Source organism: Entelurus aequoreus, linkage group LG10, assembly GCF_033978785.1.
Source record: "Entelurus aequoreus isolate RoL-2023_Sb linkage group LG10, RoL_Eaeq_v1.1, whole genome shotgun sequence".
In the NCBI taxonomy this organism is placed as follows: domain Eukaryota; kingdom Metazoa; phylum Chordata; class Actinopteri; order Syngnathiformes; family Syngnathidae; genus Entelurus; species Entelurus aequoreus.
In genome coordinates, this window is record NC_084740.1 from 46,452,926 (window position 1) to 46,473,686 (window position 20,761).

Consider the following 20,761-nt stretch of genomic DNA (forward strand, 5'->3'; position numbering starts at 1 on the left):
TACCATTGCAATAGAGCGCACATGTTAAAAACATGAATACCTTGTTCATTTTGCAAAGCGGACTTTGTTTTTACGTGAGCATTTAATGCAGAGATTTTTGGAGGAAGGATGCTGTTTCAGCCCCGGTAAGAGTGTTAGCTTGTGCCTCGCTAGCTAGCTAACAAGTGCCAGACTAAGTTGTGTGGAAAATAACTATTATTTTTGCCAAAGTCAACCAACTAAATTTTGTCTACATTAATTCATGTACTTTTTAAAGCAGCGTCAATTTGCAAAGGACACAGTAACAAACGCCAACAGACAGACAGGCACCAATGTGGAGGTATCATAACATTAAACATACAATCTATTAAATAATTAACATTTTAAGAGTTGATCAAATATACCATTCTATAGATGGAGTCTATTAGAGTGCTAAAACTTCCAAGAGTTAATCAATAGTCAATATACCAGTGTGCAGATTTTTAAACATCACAAAATTATTTTCTTTTAGAGGAACTTAGATTTACTGTTTTGTTTGTTTTAATTGCTGCTATTTTAACTGTTTTTAATACATAAACCAGATTAATTCTTTTTTTTAGCACTATGCATTTCCTTTCTTTTCAATGAATACATTTTAATAATCATTTTACTTTTTGTAACAGCTTACATTTTAATAATCATTTTACTTTTTGTAACAGCTGCACGGTTACAGTATAAATAAATATGTATGAATTAATCTTTGCCTCAAATAACTTAGGCTGTATTTAAAAGTCGATGGAAAAATGACAGCCATTAAATATTTGTATGCTTTGTTTGACGAGTCGACAAATCGTTAAGATAGCCGTATCAAAGTAATCCTGTTGTACTATAATTGGAAAGTAAACAACTTTGATATCCAAAATAATTCAACAAAAAATAAAACAGACTCATTTTTGTAAGCAAAAATGTAACTCAAATATTGAACATCTCCCAGTTGGTTAAATGAATTCAGATGTTGTCTTTTTGTTTGTTGCCATCACGACATCCTCACACGTTCGTCTGTATTGATGGGCTCATACTGCCCTTTCGATTTGAAGCTGAAATATTACCATAATGGGACTTTTGGCTTTGTAATCATTTTTCCTCCCCAATTGTTGTTACTTTGCGGAACTTCCCACTGGCAAGTCGGAGTAGGGAGTACGTGCTTCCTGTGTGTGCGTAAAGCTGGCGCCCGTTCTAGTCTGCGCCCGCCAAGTTAAGGATTGTGGATGACTGAAAAGAGGGCTCCCTGCGTTCAATAAATAAACGCGCTCAGGTGCTGAGAGCCACACACAGTTAGACGTGGTTCTCCCTGTTTGAGGCGAGAGACAAACAAACGCAAGGCTCAACAATTCTGATTGGCCAACATGTCTGTCACTCAAATGTCAGTGATGGCGAAGGGGGGAAAAAAACTCAGCCTCCTGTGGTTATTTATCGCACCAATTAAAGCATCAATGTCGATTAATTGTGCGGCCCTACTATTACCCGTGATATTTTTGGTCACCATACCTGATATGAAATTTTCACATGGTTACATCCCAAGTAAAAAAGGTTTTTAAAACGTGGTGATCATGACCAAGTCAGGATGGACTTGCAGCAATGACATGGATTTGTTTCCTTCAGTGCAAACCAGAGCTGAAAGTCCCCGGCTTGTATGTGGTCGATTCCATCGTTCGCCAGTCACGTCATCAGTTTGGTCTTGACAAGGATGTTTTTGGACCCCGCTTTTTGAAGAACTTCACAGAAACCTTCCAGAATCTTTACCACTGCCCAGAGGATGACAAGGTACTTTGCTGCACTCTTGTGACCTCATTTAGTTATTAAACCTTTCTCATCTTAGCATGTTCCTGTTTGTTTTGTTTTAGAACAAAATTCTGCGAGTGTTGAACCTCTGGCAGAAGAATGGTGTGTTTGACATGGACATCATTCAGCCTCTGATGGACATGGCTAATGGCGTCGTCGCACCTGCACCCTCACTTGAAGGTAAAGGAGGAAATTATGTATTTTGCAACAAAAAATACAATAATCTGTTGCCATGATAAACCATTTCATGACTGAACCCTAGGAGTAAGATAATATATCTTAAAAATCAATCAATCAATCAATGTTTATTTATATAGCCCTAAATCACAAGTGTCTCAAAGGGCTGTACAAGCCACAACGACATCCTCGGTACAGAGCCCACATACGGGCAAGGAAAAACTCACCCCAGTGGGACGTCGGTGAATGACTATGAGAAACCTTGGAGAGGACCGCATATGTGGGTAACCCCCGCCCCCCTCTAGGGGAGACTGAAAGCAATGGATGTCGAGTGGGTCTGACATAATATTGTGAAAGTCCAGTCCACAGTGGATCCAACACATCAGCGGGAGTCCAGTCCACAGCGGGACCAGCAGGAAACCATCCCGAGCGGAGACGGGTCAGCAGCGCAGAGATGTCCCCAACCGATGCAGAGGCTAGTGGTCCACCCGGGGTCCCGACTCTGGACAGCCAGCACTTCATCCATGGCCACCGGACCTATGCAACTCCCCCTCGCAAGGGACAGGGGAGAAGAGGAGAGAAGAAAAGAAACGGCAGATCAACTGGTCTAAAAAAAGGGGGGTCTATTTAAAGGCTAGATTATACAAATGAGTTTTAAGATGGGACTTAAATGCTTCTACTGAGGTAGCATCTCTAACTGTTACCGGGAGGGCATTCCAGAGTACTGGAGCCCGAATAGAAAACGCTCTATAGCCCGCAGACTTTTTTTTGGCTCTGGGAATCACTAATAAGCCGGAGTTCTTTGAACGCAGATTTCTTGTCGGGACATATGGTACAATACAATCGGCGAGATAGGCTGGAGCTAAACCGTGTAGTATTTTATACGTAAGTAGTAAAACCTTAAAGTCGCATCTTAAGTGTACAGGAAGCCAGTGCAGGTGAGCCAGTATAGGCGTAATATGATCAAACTTTCTTGTTTTTGTCAAAAGCCTTGCAGCCGCATTTTGTACCAACTGTAATCTTTTAATGCTAGACATAGGGAGACCCGAAAATAATACGTTACAGTAATCGAGACGAGACGTAACGAACGCATGAATGATGATCTCAGCGTCGCTAGTGGACAAGATGGAACGCATTTTAGCGATATTACGGAGATGAAAGAAGGCCGTTTTAGTAACACTCTTAATGTGTGACTCAAACGAGAGAGTTGGGTCGAAGATAATACCCAGATTCTTTACCGAGTCGCCTTGTGTAATTGTTTGGTTGTCAAATGTTAAGGTGGTATTATTAAATAGATGTTGGTGTCTAGCAGGACCGATAATCAGCATTTCCGTTTTCTTAGCGTTGAGTTGCAAAAAGTTAGCGGACATCCATTGTTTAATTTCATTAAGACACGCCTCCAGCTGACTACAATCCGGCGTGTTGGTCAGCTTTAGGGGCATGTAGAGTTGAGTGTCATCAGCATAACAGTGAAAGCTAACACCGTACTTGCGTATGATGTCACCCAGCGGCAGCATGTAAATACTAAAGAGTGCAGGGCCAAGAACCGAACCCTGGGGATCTCCGCACGTTACCTTGACATAGTCCGAGGTCACATTGTTATGGGAGACGCACTGCATCCTGTCAGTAAGATAAGAGTTAAACCAAGACAAGGCTAAGTCTGACATACCAATACGTGTTTTGATACGCTCTAATAAAATATGATCGACGGTATCGAAAGCGGCGCTAAGATCAAGAAGCAGCAACATAGATGACGCATCAGAATCCATCGTTAGCAATAGATCATTAGTCATTTTTGCGAGGGCTGTCTCCGTAGAGTGATTTGCCCTGAAACCGGATTGAAAAGGTTCACAGAGATTGTTAGTCACTAAGTGTTCATTTAGCTGCTGTGCAACAATTTTTTCGAGAATTTTGGAAATAAACGGAAGGTGGGAGACCGGTCGGTAGTTTACCATGAGGTCAGGATCGAGGTTAGGTCTTTTGAGCAGAGGATGAATAACCGCTTTTTTGAATGCTAGGGGAACAGTGCCGGAGGAAATTGATGAGTTTATAATATTTAACACTGATGGACCTAATAATACAAACAGTTCCTTGATAAGTTTCCCAGGAAGTGGGTCAAGTAAACATGTTGTTTGTTTTATCCCACTTACACGCTGTAATAATTCCTCTAATGTTATTTCATCAAAAATAGAGAGACTATTTTGGAGGGCAGTGTCCGTCGTATATACAGTCGTATTTGTGTTAATAGAACCCAGTTGTAGCTGGGATGCGTTGTCTTTAATCTCCTTTCTAATGAGTTCAATTTTCTTATTAAAGAAATTCATAATCCATCAGTGTTAAATATTATAAACTTATCACTTTCCTCCGGCACTGTTCCCCTAGCATTCAAAAAAGCGGTTATTCATCCTCTGCTCAAAAGACCTAACCTCGATCCTGACCTCATGGTAAACTACCGACCGGTCTCCCACCTTCCGTTTATTTCCAAAATTCTCGAAAAAATTGTTGCACAGCAGCTGAATGAACACTTAGTGACTAACAATCTCTGTGAACCTTTTCAATCCGGTTTCAGGGCAAATCACTCTACGGAGACAGCCCTCGCAAAAATGACTAATGATCTATTGCTAATGATGGATTCTGATGCGTCATCTATGTTGCTGCTTCTTGATCTTAGCGCCGCTTTCGATACCGTCGATCATAATATTTTATTAGAGCGTATCAAAACACGTATTGGTATGTCAGACTTAGCCTTGTCTTGGTTTAACTCTTATCTTACTGACAGGATGCAGTGCGTCTCCCATAACAATGTGACCTCGGACTATGTCAAGGTAACGTGCGGAGTTCCCCAGGGTTCGGTTCTTGGCCCTGCACTCTTTAGTATTTACATGCTGCCGCTGGGTGACATCATACGCAAGTACGGTGTTAGCTTTCACTGTTATGCTGATGACACTCAACTCTACATGCCCCTAAAGCTGACCAACACGCCGGATTGTAGTCAGCTGGAGGCGTGTCTTAATGAAATTAAACAATGGATGTCCGCTAACTTTTTGCAACTCAACGCTAAGAAAACGGAAATGCTGATTATCGGTCCTGCTAGACACCAACATCTATTTAATAATACCACCTTAACATTTGACAACCAAACAATTACACAAGGCGACTCTGTAAAGAATCTGGGTATTATCTTCGACCCAACTCTCTCGTTTGAGTCACACATTAAGAGTGTTACTAAAACGGCCTTCTTTCATCTCCGTAATATCGCTAAAATTCGTTCCATCTTGTCCACTAGCGACGCTGAGATCATTATTCATGCGTTCGTTACGTCTCGTCTCGATTACTGTAACGTATTATTTTCGGGTCTCCCTATGTCTAGCATTAAAAGATTACAGTTGGTACAAAATGCGGCTGCAAGGCTTTTGACAAAAACAAGAAAGTTTGATCATATTACGCCTATACTGGCTCACCTGCACTGGCTTCCTGTGCACTTAAGATGCGACTTTAAGGTTTTACTACTTACGTATAAAATACTACACGGTTTAGCTCCAGCCTATCTCGCCGATTGTATTGTACCATATGTCCCGACAAGAAATCTGCGTTCAAAGAACTCCGGCTTTTTAGTGATTCCCAGAGCCAAAAAAAAGTCTGCGGGCTATAGAGCGTTTTCTATTCGGGCTCCAGTACTCAGGAATGCCCTCCCGGTAACAGTTAGAGATGCTACCTCAGTAGAAGCATTTAAGTCCCATCTTAAAACTCATTTGTATAATCTAGCCTTTAAATAGACCCCCCTTTTTTTAGACCAGTTGATCTGCCGTTTCTTTTCTTCTCTCCTCTTCTCCCCTGTCCCTTGCGAGGGGGAGTTGCATAGGTCCGGTGGCCATGGATGAAGTGCTGGCTGTCCAGAGTCGGGACCCCGGGTGGACCGCTAGCCCGTGCATCGGTTGGGGACATCTCTGCGCTGCTGACCCGTCTCCGCTCGGGATGGTTTCCTGTTGGTCCCGCTGTGGACTGGACTCCCGCTGATGTGTTGGATCCACTGTGGACTGGACTTTCACAATGTTATGTCAGACCCACTCGACATCCATTGCTTTCGGTCTCCCCTAGACGGGGGGGTTACCCACATATGCGGTCCTCTCCAAGGTTTCTCATAGTCATTCAACGACGTCCCACTGGGGTGAGTTTTTCCTTGCCCGTATGTGGGCTCTGTACCGAGGATGTCGTTGTGGCTTGTACAGCCCTTTGAGACAGTTGTGATTTAGGGCTATATAAATAAACATTGATTGATTGATAAAATCATCTGCCGAGTGGGTGGAGCTACTGGGAGGAGTCCCTTGTTGGGTTAGCGATGCTACTGTACTAAACAGAAATTTAGGATCGTTTTTGTTGAGGCGAATGATATTTGAGTAGTATTTAGCTTTAGCTAAGGTAAGCATGCGTTTATAAGTTATTAAACTATCACTCCATGCTTGATGGAAAACCTCAAGTTTAGTCGCGCGCCATTTGCGTTCCAGTTTTCTACATGATAATTTATGAGCTCTAATTTCTTCTGTAAACCATGGGGTGCGCCTTTTAGGGGCCCTTTTTTGCTTTAGCGGTGCTATACTATCAATGATTTCGCGCAAGGCATCGTCAAAGTTGTTAGTGAGGTTATCAATAGAGCCGACATAATTTGGGAATGGTGCCATTACCGAAGGCAGTAGGTCAGCAAGAGTCATCGTTGTGGCAGCATTAATGTTGCGGCCGCTATAGCAGTTATTATTATTATTAGCTTGTTGACAATGAGTCAAAACTTCAAATTTTATAAGGTAATGATCGGACATTACTTTAGTATATGGAAGTATCATAACTTTGGAGGTGGTGACACCCCTGACAAGCACTAGATCTATTGTATTACCGTTGCGATGCGTGGGTTCATGTATTATTTGTGTAAGACCACAGCTATCAATTATGGTTTGGAGCGCCACGCACTGAGGGTCCGATGGGGTATTCATATGGATATTAAAGTCCCCCATTATGATTATAGTATCGGCGTGCGTCACTAGATCAGCAACGAACTCTGACAATTCACTGATAAAGTCCGAATAGGGCCCAGGGGGGCGGTAGATAACAGCCAGGTCGAGAGGTAGCGGTGTGACAGACCTCATAGTAAGCACCTCAAACGATTTATATTTATTATTTAGGTTAGGGGTAAGGTTGAAATTTTCATTGTATATTAGTGCGACACCCCCTCCCCTTTTAAGAGGACGGGCAACATGCGCATTCGTATAGTTAGGAGGAGATGCCTCATTGAGCGCAAAAAATTTGTCTGGTTTGAGCCAGGTTTCGCTAAGACCAATGACGTTAAGATTGTTGTCTCTAATGACCTCATTAACTAATAACGCCTTGGGAGACAATGATCTTATGTTTAAAAAGCCCATATTATAGGTATTGGGCTGTTTTGACGAGTTTTTGTTAAGATTATCCGTAGTGGCAATATTAACAAACTCAGGATATTTTTGCAATTGATACCTTTCGCCATTTTGTCTTTTTGGGCCGCTATATCTTTTTTTCATGGTCCCTCGTTAGTCGAGTCACTGTAGTGGGGGACATGTTCCAAAAAATGCAATTTGGACAAAGCGCCCATTTAAAGAAAAATACGAGTACCGTATTTTTCGGACTATAAGGCACACTTTTGGACTATAAAGCCCACTTAAAATCCTTTCATTTTCTCACAAATGGACAATGTGCCTTTTAACTCGATGCGCCTCGTGTATGAATTATTTCGGCATGTGCGCACCTCAAACAAATTTTATATGGTACATGGTGTAATGATAAGTGTGGCCAATAGATGGCAGCTACACAGAAGAGATACTTGTGGACTGCAGGTTAAAATAGGCGTTTTCAATAAATTACTCTAGCACAGTGGTCACTGTGCCGTGAAATACAGTCTGGTGTGCGGTGGGAGATTATGGAATTTCACTTAATTGGGTTAAAAATATTTTTGCAAACCAGTAGTTATAATCCGCAAATAACGTGCCGTTGTTGAGTGTCTGTACGGTCTGGAGCTCGGTAGAGTAACCGTGTAATACTCTTCCATATCAGTAGGTGGCAGCAGGTAGCTAATTGCTTTGTAGATGTCGGGATGGTTTGTTGTGATCACAATATGCAGCGTTTATATAAATAGTTGATTTATATAGGCTAGTAAGGTAAAGTTTTGTACCTGACAAGTTTCGGCTATCTTGCTTCTGCAGCCTTCCTCAGAGGTGTCACGTGATGTTAGTGTGACGTCATCTGTGACGTGTTATATGGATTGTTCCATCCCTCTGAGGAAGGCTGCAGAAGCAAGATAGCCGAAACTTGTCAGGTACAAAACTTTACCTTACTAGCCTATATAAATCAACTATTTATAAATACACATTAGTAGGCTAAATGAACCTCTTTAACATAAAAAAAAAAAAAATGCAGCGTGCAGGTAAAAAGGTATCTAACTCTTAAACCAAAAATAAACAACAAAAGGCAAGTGCACCTAAGAAAAGGCATTGAAGCTTAGGGATGGCTATGCAAAACGAAACTAAAACTGAACTGGCTGCAAAGTAAACAAAAACAGAATGCTGGAAGACAGCAAAGACATACGTGTGGAGCGGAGACGGCGTCCACAAAGTACAGCCGAACACGACATCACAATCAACAATGTCCACACAAAGAAGGATAACGTCCGCACAACTTAAATATTCTTGATTGCTAAAACAAAGCCGGTGTGGGGAATAGCGCTCAAAGGAAGACATGAAACTGCTACAGTAAAGTACCAACAATACAGGAAAAGCCACCAAAATAGGAGTGCAAGACACTAACTAAAACTCCAAATAAGTCACGGCGTGATGTGACAGAACTTTGAGATAAGAGCTATAGTGATGCATGGTTGGTTATGGTTTGAATTCATATCCAACAATTGCAAGAATGACTTTTTACTGTCAATATCAACTGCTGAGTTTAATTTTTTTATGTTTTCTGCGGGTGGTGTGCCTCTGGATTTTTTCAATGAAAAAAATGTGCCTTTGCTCAAAAAAGGTTGAAAATGCTCCTCTAGCAAGCACGGGTAAGACCAAAGCTCTGATGTTTCATTGAGAATATAGAACATGACACACGGAGCTCAAAAATCTGTCAGAATGTTTTAGTACGACTTTGGTAAGCTACGAAGACTCACCGCTTGATGGATTGTCAGAGCATTACAGCTACCATAGTCAGACGTACTGTGCTTTGACATACAGGTATTATTATGCTGTGTTTAAGGACCCCCAAATGGAACTTATTAGGAGACATGTTATCTGGCGTTTTGTTTCCACCTATTATGCAAAACCAACTTTTCTTACATATTGCTACCTGCTGTTGTCTATTTTGGCTCTGCACAAGTCTCAAAAATGTGTGCATGTCCGCCATTGTAGTCCGCGCCGTAGTCAATAAGCTCTTTTTTTTCTCTATCTTCTTGTTGTGGGGCATTCATCCGCTGCTGTTGACATTTCTAATATAAAGTACTATACAGTTCTGTCAGTAGACTCGCTATGGAAGCGCTAAAAACTACAACAAAAGCTGACTGGGAGAAGACACTGTCGAAGGTGAGCCACATAAATAAGACCCGCGCATCCTAAAGAGACGTTTGGAAAACAAAGTGACATCACATCACAATCTGTAAAACATAATCTATGTGAAAGATTGACCGTAGAACCACCATTATGTAGACCACCATTAAGTGTTTCAAATGTAGAAAAAAAATCAGAATGCGACCCATTTAATGAGCCTTATGATCCTTTAACATTATCAATCAATCAATCAATGTTTATTTATATAGCCCTAAATCACAAGTGTCTCAAAGGGCTGTACAAGCCACAACGACATCCTCGGTACAGAGCCCACATACGGGCAAGGAAAATTCACCCCAGTGGGACGTCAATGTGAATGACTATGAGAAACCTTGGAGAGGACCGCATATGTGGGTAACCCCCCACTCTAGGGGAGACCGAAAGCAATGGATGTCGAGTGGGTCTGACATAATATTGTGAAAGTCTAACACATCAGCGAGAGTCCAGTCCATAGTGGGGCAAGCAGGAACCATCCCGAGTGGAGACGGGTCAGCAGCGTAGAGATGTCCCCATCTGATGGACAGGCTAGCGGTCCAACCCGGGTTTGGAGCAGAGTAGAAAAGAAAAGAAAAGAAACGGCAGATCAACTGGTCTAAACAGGGAGTCTATTTAAAGGCTAGAGTATACAAATGAGTTTTAAGGTGAGACTTAAATGCTTCTACTGAGGTAGCATCTCTAACTTTTACCGGGAGGGCATTCCATAGTATTGGAGCCTGAATAGAAAACGCTCTATAGCCCACAGACTTTTTTTGGGCTCTGGGAATCACTAATAAGCCGGAGTTCTTTGAACGCAGATTTCTTGCCGGGACATATGGTACAATACAATCGGCAAGATAGGCAGGAGCTTGACCGTGTAGTATTTTATACGTAAGTAGTAAAACCTTAAAGTCGCATCTTAGGTGCACAGGAAGCCAGTGCAAGTGAGCCAGTATAGGCGTAATATGATCAAACTTTCTTGTTTTTGTCAAAAGTCTAGCAGCCGCATTTTGTACCATCTGTAATCTTTTAATGCTAGACATAGGGAGGCCCGAAAATAAAACGTTACAGTAATCGAGACAAGATGTAACGAACGCATGGATAATGATCTCAGCATCGCTTGTGGACAAAATGGGACGAATTTTAGCGATATTACGGAGATGAAAGAAGGCCGTTTTAGTAACACTTTTAATGTGCGACTCAAACGAGAGAGTTGGGTCGAAGATAATACCCAGATTCTTTACAGAGTCGCCTTGTTTAATTGTTTGGTTGTCAAATGTTAAGGTGGTATTTTTAAATAGATGTCGGTGTTGAGCAGGACCGATAATCAGCATTTCCGTTTTCTTAGCGTTGAGTTGCAAAAAGTTAGCGGACATCCATTGTTTAATTTCATTAAGACACGCCTCCAGCTGACTACAATCCGGCATGTTGGTCAGCTTTAGGGGCATGTAGAGTTGAGTGTCATCAGCATAACAGTGAAAGCTAACACCGTACTTGCGTATGATGTCACCTAGCGGCAGCATGTAAATACTAAAGAGTGCAGGGCCAAGAACCGAACCCTGGGGAACTCCGCACGTTACCTTAACATAGTCCGAGGTCACATTGTTATGGGAGACACACTGCATCCTGTCAGTAAGATAAGAGTTAAACCAAGACAAGGCTAAGTCTGTCATCCCAATACGCGTTTTGATACGCTCTAATAAAATATTATGATCAACAGTATCGAAAGCGGCGCTAAGATCAAGAAGCAGCAACATAGATGAAGCATCAGAATCCATCGTTAGCAATAGATCATTAGTCATTTTTGCGAGGGCTGTCTCCGTAGAGTGATTTGCCCTGAAACCGGATTGAAAAGGTTCACAGAGATTGTTAGACGCTAAGTGTTCATTTAGCTGCTGTGCTACAATTTTTTCGAGGATTTTCGAGATAAACGGAAGGTGGGACACCGGCCGGTAGTTTACCAGGAGATCAGGATCGAGGTTAGGTCTTTTGAGTAGAGGATGAATAACCGCTTTTTTGAATGCTAGGGGAACAGTGCCAGAGGAAAGTGATAAGTTTATAATATTTAAAACTGATGGACTTAGTAATACAAAAATCTCCTTGATAAGTTTCCCAGGAATTGGGTCAAGTAAACATGTTGTTTGTTTTGTCCCATTTACACATTTTGACAATTCCTCCAATGTTATTTCATCAAAGAGAGAGAAACTATTTTGGAGGGCAGTGTCCGTCGTATATACAGTCGTATCTGTGTTAATAGAACCCAGTTGTAGCTGAGATGCATTGTCTTTAATCTCTTTTCTAATGACTTCAATTTTCTTATTAAAGAAATTCATAAAGTCACCTGCTGAGTGGGTGGAGCTACTGGGAGAAGTCCCTTGTTGGGTTAGCGATGCTACCGTACTAAACAGAAATTTAGGATCATTTTTGTTGAGGTGGATGAGATTTGAGTAATATTTAGCTTTAGCTGAGGTAAGCATGCGTTTATAAGTTATTAAACTATCACACCATGCTTGATGGAAAACCTCAAGTTTAGTCGCACGCCATTTGCGTTCCAGCTTTCTACATGATAATTTCTGGGCTTTAGTTTCTTCTGTAAATCATGGGGTACGCCTTTTAGGGGCCCTTTTTAGCTTTAGCGGTGCTACAATATCAATGGTGTCGCGCAGGGCGTCATTAAAGTTGTTAGTGAGGTTATCAATAGAGCCCACATAATTTGGGAATGGTGCCATTACCGAAGGCAGTAGGTCAGTAAGAGTCGTCGTTGTGGCAGCATTAATGTTGCGGGTGCTATAGTAGTTATTATTATTATTATTAGTTTGTTGACAATGAGTCAGAACTTCGAATTTTATAAGGTAATGGTCGGACATTACTTTAGTGTACGGGAGTATCGTAACTTTAGAGGTGGTGACATCCCTGACAAGCACTAGATCTATCGTATTACCGTTGCGATGCGTGGGTTCATTTATTATTTGTGTAAGACCACAGCTATCAATTATAGTCTGGAGCGCCACGCATGGAGGGTCCGATGGGGTATTCATATGGATATTAAAGTCCCCCATTATGATTATATTGTCGGCGTGCGTCACTAGATCGGCAACAAACTCTGAGAATTCACTGATGAAGTCCGAATAGGGCCCAGGGGGGCGGTAGATAACAGCCAGGTGGAGAGGCAGCGGTGTGACAAACCTCAAAGTGAGCACCTCAAACGAGTTATATTTATTATTTAGGTTAGGTGTAAGATTATAGTTTTCATTGTATATTAGTGCGACACCCCCTCCCCTTTTAAGAGGTCTGGCAACATGTGTATTGGTATAGCCAGGAGGAGATGCTTCATTTAGCGCAAAAAAATCGTCTGGTTTGAGCCAGGTCTCGGCGAGACCAACAACGTCAAGTTTGTTGTCTCTAATGACTTCATTAACTAATAACGTTTTGGAAGATAATGATCTTATGTTTAAAAAGCCCATATTATAGGTAGTGGGCTGTTTTGAGGATTGTTTGTTGAAATTATCCGAAGTAGCAATATTAATAATGTTGCGTTTATTATGCGTATTGCACTTTAAATAGTTTCGACCATATCTAGGAATTGATACGACGGGGATATTCAGATTGTTTGCTTGATGTTGCGATAAACTGAACGCGTCATAGTTAGCTACCTCAGTACAATGTATGTCTGCCTCTGACACGGTCACAAAAGAAAAAACATTATGTGAGTTGTGTTTTATTCTAAGAGAATTGCTATGTGTGCAGGGATTATCCAGCCTGACGCCGACTAGTTCTAGTTTAAATGGCTTCTTACCCGGAGACTCCACGTTTCTTTGGTTAGCTTTTCTCTTTGTTGTTAGCCCAGCTCGGCATCCCCGCTTCTGCTTCCGCTCGCACCGCCTATGTCGTCTCCATTGGCGGTCACCGCTAGCACTTGACTCCGCTGCTACAAAGGCCGCTCGATGTAGCCCACTAAGTATTCCCATGCTAGCGAGGAGGTCCACCGTACATGCATCTTTCAGTCTATAACGACCCGATCCATCCACATCCAGAATTGTCTGTCGGTCATATGTGATCACAGTGTTCACGCTTTGAGCCAGCCATGAAATTGACAGAAATGACGGGTGTTTTTTGCCAAATCGCTCTACACTCCCAAGAGCATTAGTGAGCCGCAGCATTTCTCATGCGCCGCCATTTTGACATTAGAAATGTTCATCGACAGTGCGCCTTATAGTCCGAAAAATTTGGTACTACAATTAGTCCTAGCGATGCAAAAGCACTTGGTGTAATATAGCGGTGTATATATAGCGGTTTCTTTAAAAGGGACAATACATATTAATGAACATTTGACCTGTAAATATGTGAGAATAGAACCAATGGCTAATTTCCATCTCCAGTCCCCTGGCAAGTTGATGTTAAAATGAAGTACCGGTACACAGATTCACAAATATAACATTCAAAGATTTAGGTGCAGTAGGTGCTGCAGTAGAGTCTCACTGTCACAATTTACTTTTTGCATTTGATGAATACTTCAGTAGTTTAAAGGTGCCCTATCATGCACCTGATGGCAATGTTGGGCAAGCTACTTGGAAATTGTAGTAAGCTGAGCTACAAGTTACTCTCCATTAAATGTAGCTAAGCTACAGGGAAAGCTCTCCTCTGAGAATTGTAGCAAGCTGCACTACAAGCTACATGGCAAAGGTAGATAGCTACATTTAGGGGCATTTCTATATAAGGTCCACATGTATAATATCAATGTTAATGTAGCTGAGAGTGTACAAATACTATTATTTTTCTGTCATTTAGCTGGGGACACCCTACAACTACCTCTAGGGGTCCCCGCACCCCACTGTATGTATTTATTAGTTTGCTTTTTCTTTGGCCCACCCCTATAATGTTATTCATTTTCTTTACCTACAGTAAAAAAAACAGCATCTATATACAGTACAGGCCAAAAGTTTGGACTAGGGCTGGGCGATATGGCTTTTTTTTAATATCTCGATATTTTTAGGCCATATCGCGATACACGATATACATCTCGATATTTTGCCTTAGCCTTGAATGAACACTTGATACATATAATCACCAGTATGATGATTCTATGTGTCTACATTAAGACATTCTTGTTGTTACTTTTAAACTTTCATGCAGAGAGGGAATTCACAACTAAGTCAATTTAGCAAAAGTGTATTTATTAAACAGTTATTAAGCAGTGGCACAAACATTCATGTCATTTCCAAAACAGGAAGTGCAAGATTGTCAGATACATTTTAAAACAAGCTATTAGTGCACTTTTGTGCATGATGTCACTAAGATGACTTATCAAAACAACACTAAATTAAAGTGCACTTTTTGTACAGAATGCCACTACAATGGTTTAAAACATGATGTCACACAAGATATTTCCATGCGTGTCACATAAAAATTAGCTGCATATCAAATAGTATATGTTCTACGGTGTTGATGTGGAAATAGTTGCTTCGGCATTTAGTTGGTGTGGCACCGAACGGAGATGTTGACATGTAAAGACATATTCCCGCTTGAAGCCAAACCACCGCCAGACGATGAACCCCGTGCTGTTTTTCTTGGGAATTAATTATTCCTCCATTTGTTACCAGATTCGCACCTTTTTTCTCTCGTATTACTACTCAAACCACACCGTTAGCTGTTAGCATCACAGCTAACGTTACCATGTTGCTACCTGTCTGCTCCGCGGGAGCGTGTGACGTTGCTCACGTGACAGTATGTAAAGTATTTAAGAAGGTGCTCTTGTTTTAAGTCTCTGTGAGAAGGAGAGACAGGAAAGAGTGAGAAATGCATGCAGTTTAATGCCCCGCAGCTAAAAGCAACTGCCTGAGAACATATACTCGAATATCACGATATAGTCATTTTCTATATCGCACAGAGACAAACACGCGATATATCTAGTATATCCATATATCGCCCAGCCTTAGGTGCTACACATTAGCAGTGCTGCTACTTTTTGTAGCAACACTTTTACTTGACATATTACTGTTGTTTGTTTAACATCTTCCCGCTTGAAGCCAAACCACCGCCACTCCGCTAGCATCACAGCTAATGTTACTCATGCCGCTACCTCTCTGCTCTGTGAGAGCGTGCAGTATGTGACGTATGTAAGAAGGTGCGCTTGTTTTATGTCTCTGTGAGAAGCAGAGACAGGAAAGAGAGAGAAGAGAATGTAGTGTAATGCCCGCAGCTAAAAGCAACTGCCCGAGAACGTATACTCGAATATCACGATATAGTCATTTTCTATATTGCACAGAGACAAACCCGCGATATATCCATATAACGCCCAGGCCTACTTTGAATACTTGCTCTTGTATTAATAGTTCCCACTGAGCCGCAGCCTCCTCCCACAGCGGCCCCAGTTGTGGCCACTTTATCGCAGATGCCCACTTCTGACGCTTTAGCTGCTGTGGCTCAACTCTTCCAGTCCCCACATGGTCAGGAGGTGAGTAGGAACCCCTTTCAAATGTTGGCTAAGCCGCCACCTCTCTAAATGATGGTGTTCCATAATGAGAGCTTTGGTTCTCCCTGTAGCTCCAAAAGATGCTTCAGAACCTGCAGCAGGCAGAAAAGACACAGACGGCCAATAATACCAATGAGCCACACCCATCCCCCATGCCTGTGGCTCAGCCCCAGATGCTTGATACACACACAGAAGAAAAAAGCTCCCTGACTGAGGTACTTTCGTAGTTTCAGTGAAGTGCACATAACAGCATATCATAACAGCACAGTTAACTGTTGGTGCATTGTTTCCTCAGAGACTACTCGACAAGTTTGACTATGACGACGAACCTGAAGATGTTGCAACAAAAGTCGCTTTGTAAGTAACTTTTGTATGGATGGAGTTATTGAGTGTCAATATCACCAACTTGTCATTTTCATGTTTGCAGGGATTTACCTGGACAGGTACCCAACATGGAGTCTGTTCATCCACCACTAATGGGACAACCTGCGCCCGGCGAGGTATTGAATCCTGAAGGACTCGTACACTTACCGTATTTTTCGGTTTATAAGTCACTCCGGAGTATACGTCGCACCGGCTGAAAATGCATAATAAGGAAGGAAAAAAAACATATATACGTCGCACTGGAGCAGGGGTGGGCAATTAATTTTCACCGGGGGCCGCATAAGCAACCCGAGCACTGCTGGAGGGCCACACGACAATATTTCAATTAAATTTTGCTCAATATTATTTTTGATATACCGTAAGATGAATAATAATGATGATAATAATAATAATAATAGTAATTAATAATAATAATAATAATTTAATTTAACCTAACTTAACTTTATACAAAAGCAGATTGCTTTTGATGGTCACTTTATCCTGCATTATCCAACATTTTTCCCCATCAGATTTGGACAACCATCTGCTGTTAAAAATAGTTTTTAATCATATTTATTTTATATTGTTTTTTATATTGGTTTTATATGTAATTGTTTTTTCTTTTTATTCAGTCATTGGTGGAGCTAAGGATAATATTTGAATATTGTTTTTAACATTGTTGTGCAGCACTTTGGAAACATTTTGTTGTTTAAATGTGCTATATAAATAAAGTGGATTAGATTGTCACACCAGCCAGCTTGTCCCATTTCAGTCCTAACATGTCCCAACACGCATTTACCTATGTGAACAAGTCATTACCTGTGGTTGTCTCTTTAATTGACTGCATGGTTGCCAGCTACTCCGTGATTTGAAAGTCTGCAGTTATCCCACGTAAGAAGAAGAGCAGCTGGAGGTGTCACGTACATCAGAGCTCTCATCCAAAGTTAGCGAAAAACAGTCCATGCGGGCATACAGCGCAACAAAGTCCAATAAGCACTCCTTAATAAACTCTCCGTCAGAAAACGCCTTCCTTTTTCTGGCGCTTTTGTGAGAAATGACGAAACTTGTCCTGACGGCTGCATCTCTGGGGGTGTGAAATATGGCACAAAGTCCTTGTTGGGTTTGCAGTTTTACCATCAACGCATCAGCCTCCCTTGCGCGCGCTTCATCAGACACATTCCGGTATTTTCCCTCGTGTTTCTTCGTGTAGTGGCGATTAAAATGATATTCTTTAAACACAGCAAGCTGTGTACCACAAATTAAGCACACGGCTTTACCATTAATTTATGTAAAGAAATACTTGCCAGTCCAAAACACGCCATTCCTCATCAACTTTTCTCTTTTTAGCGTCTCATCACTTGTCTCTATGCACCTTCACTCACAGGTTCCCCCCGGACATACGGCATAAATAACACATTTCAAAATAAAAGCAGCACAGTTGTATTGCGCGCAAGACATAGATGTTTTTTAAACTTTATTTTGTAATTTGTTATTGCGCCGTTCAATTCACTCACAATCGCACACGCGCATACGTCCACACGGAAGTAATACAAATAACGCTTTTCAAAACAAAAGCAGCACCGTTGTATTGCACACTCCACATAGATACTTTTTGAAATTTATTTTGTAATTTATGATTGGCCTCACGCGGGCCGGACAGGGATGCGCAAAGGGCCGGATGCGGCCCGCGGGCCGTACAATGCCCAGGTCTGCACTGGAGTATACGTCGCATTTTTGGGGGAATTTTATTTGATAAAATCCAACACCAAGAATAAACATTTGAAAGGCAATTTAAAATGTCTAAAGAATAGTGAACAACAGGCTGAATAAGTGTACGTTATATGAGGCATAAATAACCAACTGGTATGTTAACGTAACATATTATGGTAAGAGTCATTCAAATAACTATAACATATAGAACATGCTATACGTTTACCAAACAATCTGTCACTCCTAATCGCTAAATCCCATAAAATCTTTTACGTCTAGTCTCTTACGTGAATGAGCTAAATAATATTATTTGATATTTTACGCTAATGTGTTAATCATTTCACACACAAGTCGCTCCTGAGTATAAGTCGGTGCCCCCCCCTGCCAAACTATGAAAAAAACTGCGACTTATAGTCTGAAAAATACGGTAAACAAATTGTTTTTATTGCCATTTCTATTTTAAACAAACAATATGTGAACAGGGCTTTCATTTCAAAATGAAACTTTAAAAAAAAAATCAGTATGAAATAAAAATGGCAAAAGACAAAGGGCTTACTAAAAATAAATATTCAGTATTTCCGGGTGAGCGGGAGAATGCCTAGAGACGTGTGGGCATTTTCCTAGGTTAAAATGTGGGTCACTCTACGGGAGAGAAGGGCACCAATGCATCTTTTTCTAATATTTTCAGGAGCTACATACTGATCAAGTGTCAGTCACCCCTTTTCCATTTCATTTATTTATTTATTTTAGGCAATGACATAAAAAAGTACAAAGTAGACAACACATAATAATATAAATTAATACAGTGCAAAAGGTAATGTATTGTATGTAATGCATGATTGTCCAGTTTTGCCTGAAAGGGACTGGGAAGAAGATAATTTATTTAATCCCACCCCCAGTTCTCCATTCAGTGATTATTCACATGAGTTTCACTTTTACTTTGTTCAAGGATTACAATACAGATGTTGTATCATAGTGGCATTACCACAGGTAACAATAATTATTACACTGTAACAATCATTTGTATCAACAATGTAGGAATAATGACTATACCAACAATGGTAATAGACAACATAACAATAATGGTAATGGACAACATAGCAATAATGGTAATAGACAATATAGCAATAATGGTAAGGAAACATTGAGCACATGTTAACACTTTGAGACAGAGTACAGCAGCAGGTCAAATTAAAGACCCTCATCTCTATATTTGAACCAGACCCCATGTTTGTATAATAGTTTAAATCGATTAATAGTTTCACTCACTCTTACTCGCTCTCACATGAGTCCACTGTCTTTTGGTCGCCCCCTAGTGGTTGGCTGACTGTTGGTTCTGAATGTGCTTGAAATAATGTGCAGCAGAGCCTCCATTTTAAATGCTAATATCGCCGCCAATCACCCTCATTTAATCGTAGCGGCCAAAATCGTGATCACGATTAAAATTCGATTAATTGTGCTGCTAAGTAGAAGGTTGTGTCCATAAACCGAGAAGTTGATCGTTTTGACAAATAACTTAAACCCCGAGTTGGTGAGAAAGACACGAAAATATGCTAATCTGTGCAATTCCGGATTTTCGTGTGAATGCTCGAATCAATACTGAAGCTGAATTTAGAAGCTGAAGGACTTCAGATTTTTCTTCTAATCATGATCAGAACCCAACCTTAAAGGGGAACTGCAAATCTTTTGGAATTTTGCATATCGTTCAAAATCATGACAGACATGATGACGGATGGACTTCTTTTTTTAATGCATTCTAAATATTAAAATACATGTGATAAAAAGTCTGCATACAATGGAACCTATGGGAGCCGTTTAATTCTGCCTTTAAATCCCTTAAAAAAAATATCCAAACACCTCCATAAGAGTTTTATTTACATGGTGTAAGTATACAAGCAATGTAGTAACATTTAAAATAACATGTAATATTTACATATTTTGATCATTTTAAGCATACACGGCGCATTAATTAAAAAAACGCGTCACGTTTGCTTTTTTTTTTCTTCATCACTAATTTCTGCTCACTGCAGACTTTGAGAGCCAACAAACATAATAAAACATCACTTACTGTACAAGGTCTGCTGTCATTAGGACGGCGACTTCTAGAGTGTTCATATATTCCCCTTCAGATGAAAAATGTCCCATAATCCTCACGAAGAAACAAGGTGGGGGGAACAAGTGCTTTTTCGTGTCGTCCTCGCCAGTTCCAAGTCCTATATGACTGTCAAAGTGTACCAACTTGTAGCAGCCACCTTCTGTCCAGGTGAGAGGCATGATTTATGATCTACATTAAACTTACAGTGAGCAAGGAAGCAACTGATCAGTCGATGATGTAAACATCGGCACACAGAAAGTGATGTCACTATTAATACTTGGTCTGCGTTAGCGTTTATAATAACAATATCACAAATACTTGATCCATCCACCCATCCATCTTCTTCCGCTTATCCGAGGTCGGGTCGCGGGGGCAGCAGCCTAAGCAGGGAAGCCCAGACTTCCCTCTCCCCAGCCACTTCGTCCAGCTCCTCCCGAGGCGTTCCCAGGCCAGCCGGGAAAGATAGTCTACCCAACGTGTCCTGGGTCTTCCCCGTGGCCTACTACCGGTCGGACGTGCCCGAAACACCTCCCTAGGGAGGCGTTCGGGTGGCATCCT

At 41.2% G+C, this 20,761-nt stretch overlaps 1 protein-coding gene across 1 annotated transcript in view; it reads left to right on the plus strand.

The window, feature by feature from the left end:
• Positions 1-20,761, plus strand: part of LOC133658695 (SR-related and CTD-associated factor 4-like) — a 63,846-nt gene that overhangs the window by 5,398 nt on the left and 37,687 nt on the right. Inside the window, exons 4-9 of the mRNA XM_062061013.1 lie at positions 1,621-1,782; positions 1,863-1,980; positions 15,896-16,017; positions 16,107-16,250; positions 16,331-16,392; positions 16,463-16,535. Coding sequence (XP_061916997.1) covers positions 1,621-1,782; positions 1,863-1,980; positions 15,896-16,017; positions 16,107-16,250; positions 16,331-16,392; positions 16,463-16,535 — 681 coding nt within the window. The remainder of the gene's footprint in view (positions 1-1,620; positions 1,783-1,862; positions 1,981-15,895; positions 16,018-16,106; positions 16,251-16,330; positions 16,393-16,462; positions 16,536-20,761) is intronic.